The sequence below is a fragment of the Kryptolebias marmoratus genome, linkage group LG16, assembly GCF_001649575.2.
Source record: "Kryptolebias marmoratus isolate JLee-2015 linkage group LG16, ASM164957v2, whole genome shotgun sequence".
Classification (NCBI taxonomy): Eukaryota; Metazoa; Chordata; class Actinopteri; order Cyprinodontiformes; family Rivulidae; genus Kryptolebias; species Kryptolebias marmoratus.
Window position 1 is genome coordinate 10,321,121 of NC_051445.1, and position 10,000 is coordinate 10,331,120.

General features: G+C 41.2%; 1 protein-coding gene across 1 annotated transcript; it reads right to left on the reverse strand.

The window, feature by feature from the left end:
- Positions 1-782: 782 nt before the first annotated feature.
- LOC108235503 (visinin) lies at positions 783-4,122 on the reverse strand. The gene is made up of 4 exons (XM_017415545.3): positions 3,828-4,122; positions 3,221-3,731; positions 1,578-1,689; positions 783-1,362 (listed from the first exon to the last, which is right to left on the reverse strand). The coding sequence occupies exons 2-4, from the start codon at positions 3,596-3,598 to the stop codon at positions 1,274-1,276; spliced, it is 579 nt and encodes a 192-aa protein (XP_017271034.1). The 5' UTR covers positions 3,599-3,731; positions 3,828-4,122; the 3' UTR covers positions 783-1,273.
- Between the last annotated feature and the right edge of the window lie 5,878 nt (positions 4,123-10,000).

The window sequence follows — 10,000 nt, forward strand, 5'->3', positions numbered from 1 at the left end:
TCTTTATATTTTTGTAGTTTGTTAACATTATCGCCACAGTATCTGCATTTCAGTGTTTTTGTTAGAACTGGAAGTAAAGTTCTGTGGAAAGGTTACAAACAAATAAGATTTAATCTGTTTGAAAGACCTCAGTTTGGAGAAATAATAGCTTAATTGTGACCAGATTAACAGAACCAAGCTGGATTGTTGCTCCAATCTCAAACATTTCATAGTATTCACACAAATGTCCTTTTTATATATCTTACTGCTAGTTGTGTTTCGTAGTTATTTACAGGGAATTTTATGGTTGCAAATGTAGCAAATAGCAACAGTAGAAGCTAGCTGTAGCATTTCCTGTGGAGTTTGGGGCACTTTTGTCAGGTATAGCCTTATTTTTCTGCTACAATCGCCACATAATATGGAAATATGTGATATTTAGAGCAGTGAAAAGGTTTATAAACAGGTGTTTGTGTTCACCTCTATGATATTTGAGAGAATGGAGTTGTTTTAGGATGGCAACAGCCCACTTTGGTCTCTGTCAATTCGATCAGAATTAAATATCTCCGAATTGAGACCGTTAAAAGAGCCATCTGCAACAGGTAAGATACTCCTTTGTGATCTTTCCACAAAAACCCCACTTCAAAAGATCCAAATTCTCTAGGTGACACTTTGGAGATAATCCTGGGTTCACTGCTTTGCTGATTTAACAGAGAACTTTTTCTGTTCACCACAACCATTCGAGTTTAAAGTTAGCCTCTGGGTCAAAGGGGAATTGAGAAAGATAAATAAATAGATTTCCAAACTACAGATATGAGAAAGCCTTTAATTTATTGTTCCTTTATTGTTCCGTGAATGAATCACAACACTCGAGAGCTACAAACTCGATCCAAATCATTCAAAACTCTGTGAAAAAAAAACAAACTAAAACAAGCTAGACCCAATTTTTTTAATATGTTTAAAAATTAGCAATATATCCGACAGCGTAATATTAGCTCTTTTATTTTCCATTTGTTTTCATGTAGTTACACAAATGTTGATTTTTTATTTTTTTGGCTGCGATTGCTATTTCAAACAATTGCCCGCTATTCGACATAAATTTGTTCACAAACAGTCAAACAAAGTTAAAAACTTACTGAGAACTTGGTTGCAACCACGACAGTGGAAGGATAACGTATTTACATGGTGGAGTGAGTGACTCAAAGGAAGAGATGAGTGTCCGAGCGCGACTGGGGGGGGAGGAAGAAGACGAATAGAAATTTTGTGAAAAAGAATGGGGCGATAGCAGTGAAGGACTTTATTGTTTCATTGGTTCGTACTGAATGAGACGCATTGCGTTCTCATTTTCAATCACTCCTGTGATGAACTCTCCTTCAGCCAGCCGCTCTGTGGAGGAAAAGCAGAATAAAAGGTTTTTATTGTGAAGAAAACAAAAGGAGGAAGGAGATATAAAAGTGTTTGTGGCAAAAGACTGGTCAGAGTTATTTTAATGATAGGTCAAACTGTTTATTTCGAGCTCCTCGGGGAAGTTGTTATAGAAGACAACAAGAATTTACTGAAGCAATTAAAGCCCGAGGGGTAGAGCGTGCGGTGCCTCTTACCATTGTCCTTCTTGTCGAAGAAAGCCCACAGCTTGTTGGCTCTCTTCTCGGGTGTGTTCTCATCCTCTGGTAGCTTCTTCTGCTCGTCCTCGGGGATCAGCTTAAATATGGCCTGAGGAGGGGGAGGGAGGGGGAGGACACAGATGAACATTTATCCCACTCAGCTACATCGAGCGGCTGCCGAACGTCAGGACGGAAATGTGCCCGACAGGAGGAAACTCGACGACTTCTCGGGCCCGTTTGTGTGTCCGTGAACGTTAACGCCTCGCACCTTCATCTCCAGAGTTTATTTTCTTTATTTGTGACCACAGAACGTGTTCACGGGCCTGCGTGTCAGTTTTCAGAGGTCTGCGGTGAGCCGTTTCAAATCCAGAGGGTCGTAAGTGACTGAAAGGCTGTGCACTTCAAGTTCGGGCCTTTAAGACCGTGTCCCACTTAGAGAGGATGCACTTATCTCCCACATTTAAGACACCTAGATTAACGTGGATTAGTGCCATGACTCAAGCCGCGGGCCAAAAGCTGAGATGTCAACTCTTCTTTTTTCTGCGCTTGCCCTTCCCTTACCCCGCTGATCCCGCAGTCCGCATCGTTCAGAGAGTTGGGCATGGTTACATATAGATAATCTTGTTAATCACTTCTACACAACAAGGTTGTAGGGTTGCGGTTATAAACATAAAACGAAGCGGTGCCAAGCAGCTGCTCAACCTTAAATAAAGCATCCTTTATTTAGTCCGCCCGTCAGAGCCTTCCTCTTTTTTTATTTCCTGCGTCGAGTCCACATCTTGAACACATCAAACTTGTAAATAACACTCTGTAAACAACGTAGGAAACCATTTCTGTTCATTCATTTGTTTTTTCTAACCATGTGTTTTACAAATAATTAAAAAAAATAATACGGTTTAAGTTTAATTTTAATTTTATTTTGCAAAAGGCCGTTTAAAGTTTAGTGCTGATTTTGCTAATGTTCTCTAAAATGCCGACATTTCACACAGCGAGTGTAAACGCAGCACTTCTGGACCCCGGCCAGTTGGCCAGGAAACCAATCCCATTACAATTCAAGCTGGATTCTCGGCTGATCTTCCTAACCCTCTTACAAACCTTCATTATTTGTCTTAAAACAGAACGCAGGGACGTTGGGAGCCCGCAGGTACGAAAAAGCATGGCTCGCCTCCATCGAAGTGCGACGCACGCCTTCAGGGCACCGGGAGGAGACTGAAAAGTGATGGAGTCCGGTAACGGTGGGATTCAAAAAGCATCCTTGGTATAAATACGGACCGCCTATTCTCCCTGACAGCTAAACCCATAATCACGAAGATTATCAGGAGGTCAAACCGAGCAGCTAATTGGACTGACAATCACGACTGAGACCTACATACCATTAGAAGGATTGACGAGTGCCACAAGACAGCAATAAACTTAAGATAAACCGAACAGAAGACCCGATAAGACTAACAGAAAAATCTGACTGTGTAATGAGAAGAAAATTGAACAAATCTGTACTTAAAACAACCTGAAAAAGTTATATTAATACGAGGACGAACATCGTTAGTTCTCGTCGTATTCACACATATGAAACAGGTTATTGTTTCTGATTTCTGTCTCGCCAGAACAGATTTAGGCGCCGCCTGACGAATCGCCCTCACCTGGCAGATCTCCTTCACTTCTGACTTGTTGATGTATCCGTTCTTGTCCACGTCGAACAGCGAGAAGGCCCACTCCAGCTTCCTGGTCGTCTTCCCGCTGGAGGTCATGTGCAGGGCTATGATGTACTCCTTGAAGTCCAACGTGCCGTCGTCGTTGGTGTCGAAGGAGCGGAACACGTGCCGAGCGTAGCTCTTGGCGTCAGCCTCGGGGAAGAAGCGGGCGTAGATCTCCTCGAACTCCTCTGGCGTGATGCGTCCCGTGGGACACTGCTTCTGGAAGTTCTCGTACCACTGGCAGATTTCAGTCTCGCTAAACTTGGTGCTAAGCTTCAGGTCCTCCAGGATCTCCTTCGATAGCGCGCTGGTGGTGTTTCCCATGGCGGTTGCCTTGTAGATGCTGTGTCAAACTTCCTGAGTCCTTCGGACGCTTTCGTCTTTACCTCCCCCTAAAAAATTATTTCTATGGTCTTTTATGCTCTCAGATTTTTGGATGTAAAAGCACAAACGGACCCTGAAAGAGGCAGACATCATATTGCATATATCAAAGCTTGAAACGATTTCGCAACTAGCAACGTATGCCTGATGAAAGCTGCGGAGGAAATCTTACCTGTGTGTTGTGTGGGCAGGTAATGGCTGCAGGACTGAGTGTTTATCTCAGCTGTCAGACAGCGAGGGATAAGGAGGGTAATGGGAAACACCCCTACAGGAGGTGACTGGGTTAATTCTGTTAATGCAGGATTTAAGGGTGGATGAGTGTTGGACTAAAACGAACCCCCGTTTCTTCTCTGTTACGTGTGGAGATCTCGAAAGTTCCACACTATCCGTAGTAGCTCGCCGTCATGCCAAGTGGTGCTGCGGCCCGGGAAAGCGGCCCTGATGGTGTTTTGTCTCGGCGTTCGAACAAAAACTTGGAGGTTTCATCTTCTGCGGGGACATAATATCATTAAAAGATTTAGAGAATCGGAATGGGACTTTACCAAACGAGAGACGACGCTGAATAGCAGCGTTTTTTTTTCGGTTTTCAGGCAGCTCTGGCTTTCACAGCGTGGACACACTCCTGAGAGTTTTGCTGCCTCATCGAATGAAAGTAAAAGCTTTACTTTGCAAAGAAAAAGGTATAAAGTGTAAAAACTAAACCCGGAACCGCTGCTGTCCTCTCCGAGCTGTTAAGACAACTGAAATGAGGTGGAAACATTGTCTTTTTGTTTCACATATGAACATTTTATTATTTTTTTTAATGTAATAAAATTAGTCCTCTGTACTGAACACAGTTCTTTGTTCATGTGGAGGTAAATTAAAGCATTACGACACGTCTTGTATTTTAAAAAAGAGCATTTGAGAGCAGTGTCTGCTGCCATCAGATGACGTATTTTGTTGAGAAAGCCTTGGTGACAATCCCAAACCACATTTTGCTTTAATTATGACGGCAGCGCTGTGTGCTAACAGGTCAGGTCAGGTGCTAAACTGACCTGCCTGTGGTTCAGATCCGTCTCACATCAAAATCCTTCATGTTCAAAATGGCTGCCACAGCTGATTAACCCCAGAAAACACAAGAAATGCTGGAACTCAGACAGTTTTACAGATATTGAGCTAAAATTTGATGTGGTAGTAGCTGAGAGTCATCTTAAACACATACTCTGAGCTCTGATAGACTATGTGAGAGTTTTGTTTAAAAGTGTGGCATGCAAGGCGGTAAACCGTACGCATTTCCTCAAAGAATGAAAAAAAGTGTTTCCCACCTTAAAGTTTTAAAATGTCTTTATTTTGAAAAGATGAATAACTTACCAGAAAGTCATGAAAAAAATAATCAGCTGTCCAATCAGATATTTAAATTAGGGTTCCTTGATTGAGATGACACAGTTTTTATTTTTGTACTTTTTGTATATTTTTAAAAAACAAATTATAGTGAAACTCTTTCGTTGTGTAAAAAAGCTTTTTTAAAAAGACTACCTGCTATTCTAAAATAAATATTGGGTTTAAATTACTTACATTTTACAACAATGTGATTTTTTTTAAAAACAATCTACACAATGTCCCAACATGTCAGAACCCTTGGGTCAAAACGAGCCTTGAGGCCTCAGTTTTCAGACTTCTGGGTCATTTTTGACCCGAGGTTATTCCTCGTGGATCTTTATTCTCGTACATCTCCTCTGAAAAGTGCTTAAATGCCACAAAATCACAAACTTGTTCACTTGTAGATGAGCTTTGGGAAGCTCTGTGAATAACGCTCAGGCAACGTTTAAAAAAAAAAGAAAAATTGCTGTAAGTTCTGTTTGGTATTTCAGGGACAACTGCCATCTGATTCCAGACCACCATCTGTCCTTTCAGTTCGACTCACCTCTGCGTCCAATCCCACCTACACCCCTCCGTGTCCCTCCTGTCCTACGTGTCCAACGATGCTGCCTGGAGTAGACGGAGACTCGTCTGTCTTCCAGCTGGATTTCAGTGTCGTCTGTTAGACATTTAAACTCATTCCCCGATTTCAATCATTCCCATTAATGACGCTTTGCGATAACTGGAGGCCATGTTCTGTGTGTCCTAGTTTTTATCAGCTATCGCCTTACATAAAACGACGAAAGACTATCTGGTTTGACAATTTTGCTTCAGTCAGTTTGTGTAATTTACACCTACGAGCACAATTAATTGTCCTTTTTAGAGTAACATACAACAGTGTGTTGTGAAAGTTTGCATCTAGAGTACAACCATTCAGCTGAAGACTGTGCATGATAACCATTCTTCCTTCTCTTTTGGATTTAAAGGACGTGTTTGCTCCATAAATATGCTCACTGAGAACATCTATTGGATTATGCCTGCTCTGCCCTCTGCATTTAGCCAATTACCTGTCATCCTGTAAGTCAGACAGTCAAAAGAATTAACCTCCTCCTCTCCACAAAACAATCCCAAGCATGTGACCTGTTCGCTGGAGCAAGGATTTGCTGCTACTTTTACGACGTTTCCCAACCCGCGAAGATGCATATAAGAATGCTCAATGAGGCACGCTGATCAGCGTCTCAAATTCAGTAAATGAAACACAATTCTTCATGTTTCACAGCAGACATTTGGACTTGAAGGAGGAGGGAAAGCGCGGGAGTATTAACTACGGCTGCATTCCACTTCTGCAGCTGCACTTGCTGGTTTTTCTGTAAAAAAAAAAAAAGGTCCACAAACTCGCTTTTCCTACCCTTTTCAAAACCCAAATGTCTGCCTCGAAGCAGAGCTGTTGCTTCGGCTCATTCGAATGTGTTTGTTTCGCTGCAGGAGCACACACGGACTGTGCATGTTTTCAGGAGCGGAAGTCAATCCGAGGACACCTTAAGAAGATCTGCAATTTGGCTCATGGCAACAACCGTATTGGCTGGGCAGGATTATACCCTATTAATGGAGCATGCCGAGCTTTACCGGTGCTAGAGTATCAACAGTGAGATGCCAAGCTGACACGTATATCATGAAGCTGCCAACCCCGGCGTGTCAAAACAAACAGCCTGGCCCGCTCACATGTGTTTGGTTGTACTCCTGCCGTGAACGGGATTTAAAACAGAGGTGGCTTTAAGTGGCGTTGGACCACAAAGAAAATAAATGTTCACCTCGCCACTGTTGGCGTAAGGGATGGAATGCGGGTGCCGGAGTGGACAATGGTTCAGAGAAAGAAAAATATGCACGCAGACAGCACAATGCCTGAGCTGGACTTAACTCCGATCTTAAGCTGAAAGCACAAGAAAAAGAGGAAGGGAGTTGTTTTCAGATAAATATCTGTTAATGGGTCGTAATGACGCGCGATGACAGACGAGAGCTTCCTCCTAAACACAGGGAAAGACGGGAACAAACAAACAATCTTGATAATTGCGTCTGCCATTTTGTCAGGCCTCGTGTGAGCAATATTTGTAAGGAATTTGGGCTTCTGCTCCCATTTTCACAACCACCGCTGAGAGGGAGAGAGAAGCCAGCAGCGACTTTAGGCTTCATTTGCACGACAAGGTTTATATTGAAAACATTTGCATTCATAAGTTTATGGAGCCTTGATCTGACAGTTCCCCCTGATTCAACGCTGAGGTATGTAGTGCTGCCTTTCTTGTGCACAACTTTTTCCTTTTTAAATTCTTTTAAATTATAAGTTTTTATAGTGCTAAAGTGGAGTTCAGCAGTTAAAGTCTTTTTCATATTTGGTTTTATTGAGCTATGGTAAGAATAACTAATGTTTGGCAGATCTTACTTGTATTTGGGATATAATCCAACTAAACAGTTGGTGTTTTTAGGCTCTTTTCAATTAATTGACTTATTCTTTACCAAATCTCGTTAGTGAGTCCTTCATAACAAACTAAAACTCTGTAGCTGGACATTGTTTTCACTATGCTTTTAATAAAAACAAGTGAGTATCCAAAAGCTTTACAGCAATGCTAAATCTTTCAAGGTTTTTTTTTATTTGACTTTGTGTAAACATCGACTCAGCTACTTCAGTCGGTATTATAAAGCATTCAAATCTTTTAAAGCGGCGATCTTTGGAAAATCTGTGAACAATTAACACCTTACTAACTCAATTCTGACCAAACTGACGAGCTAATGGCTGGTCCAAGTGAGACCAAGAGGACCGAGTCCATCTTAAAATAATTTCAAACTCATAGATTTCAAAGCAGTTCATTAAAATGCCATTTTACAAACTTTTGCACTGCCATTAATTTAGCATTACATGTTTTTTATATAAGGTTTGATGGTTATGCGCAGCCTGTGCTTCTGGCAGGAAAATTGATATTTCTGCAAGAATAACCATCTAATGCAAAATTGCCAGCGATGCATTGTTTTATAAAACAGCGATCGCATGAACTGCTATAAAAGTTTTAAAACTGGAGTTGTTTTAAGACGGCAGCGGTGCACTTAGCACGTCTATCTGCAAAGAGCTATCTGCAACAGGTTGTTCATGATCTGTCTACAGAACAGAATCTGTAGATCTCTTGAAGTTGTGTAACAAGCCATAAAAGCTTTACCCAGTTTATAGAAGTTTGCTAAAACATAAACTCGCTGTCAGAGTGAGGGTGTTTGTTGAAATATAAAATAGAGGATATGGTGTTTTTTTCTTTCGGTCTTGGAGAAAACTGAGTAGAAATTACATCATAAGGGTTGATGCATTTTTTTTTTCTAAACAAGACCATGTGTTGTGTTTTAGGAGCAAAAAAAAAAAAAAAAAGAGGAGGAAGAAGTGCACGTAAGCCCACAGACACTGACATAAGAAGCAACAAAAAAAAGCAAAGAATGACAGCCAAGATGGAAACCCTCGATCCTTCAGCTTTAACAGAAGTCTCCTCAGCCGTCTCCTTCCAGCGCAGACCTGAGGCAGTGACTTTACCAAGTGGAGTTGTGTCGGTGGCGGGGATCACGGTGGTGACCGGGGGTGTTGAACTCTCCTGCGGATCCTGCATGCTGGCCTTCGGGTTTTGGGGGTCTCTCATCGGCTTCAGCTGCGTCGCCGTGGGACTTTGGGACCAGCGGACGAACACCAAGCACGGCACCTCTCACTTACTGGGACTTGGACTCGTGGTTCTGGCTCTCAGTTTCCTGGTGGTGGCCGGCGTGGCGGTGTTTCACCTCCTGACGAGGAAGAGGAGGAAGGTTACACGGGGAGAAAGAGAGGACGGGAAACACGTGCTCGTCCAGGATGGGGAGGTGGTTAAAAAGGTCACGGTATAAAAAGGCGCGTTCGTTGCTGAGTTTGAAAGAAACTGGCAGAAAGTCTGAACCGAATTACGTTCAGATTGTTGCAGACGGGACATCTTGTTCCTGTTTGGATCACTTAGTATCAGCTGCACTCCAGTCCTCCACTTTCTTCTTCAATCATTTATTAAAGTAGTCCTGTTCTACCATTTTTGAGATGTTTTTCCTATATTTTCATTTGTTTTTAACATTTGCTTCTTTACATTTTTCCACTCTACTCCATTTTAACTTTAGTAACAACGGTATTCAAGCATTAACAAATAAAACACAAATTATTTACGATGAACAATAAGGTTTATTGCTGTATGATAAGAAATTATTTTTAAAACAGTTAAACCAGTGTTATTTTTTTATGTCATTTCAAAATAATGTGCTTTATGGGTACCACATAACAAACTAATGTTGCTTTATATAAAATATTAATGACTTAAATGCAGCATGTTGTGCTCCAAGACGTTTGTTACCATCATAAGTAAATATGTTCAAATGTAGACAGAGCATGTCATGTAATACATGTAATAAATGAACTCTAAAATGTATATTCTCGTTTATTCTTCCTTCAGATCACACACAGACTCACACACATTCTTTCCAGAAACAAAACTTAATTAATTTTTTTAACATATTGGGCCCAAAAGCTCACTGACAGCAGAGACAATAAAACCAGATAAAAAGTCTCATCTTTAAACAACATGACTTCTAACTGTATTTCTACCCCAGTTAAGGATTAAACATAACAAAAGTAACTAAAGTTATTCAGTTTAGGGTCAGAAAGAATAAATTCCTGGTTTTACACACAAGGCTCCTGCTGATCATCTATGTTAGTTTGTTTTATCAGATGTAAGCTTTCTGAGCACTAGTCAAAAAATGATAATAATTGTGACAGACGACCAGTTAAGTGGGATTTGACACAAAACGTGGTAAAAGAATGGATTGTTAGTTTTGGACGAACTCATCATTTAATCGAATTCAAAGCGGAGTGAAACGATGCATAACGTGGTTTTACACCAGTGCAAATAAAAGAGAGAAAGGTTTAAAATAGGGCTGGAAAAGCAGAAGTTACAGCAAACTGGAACA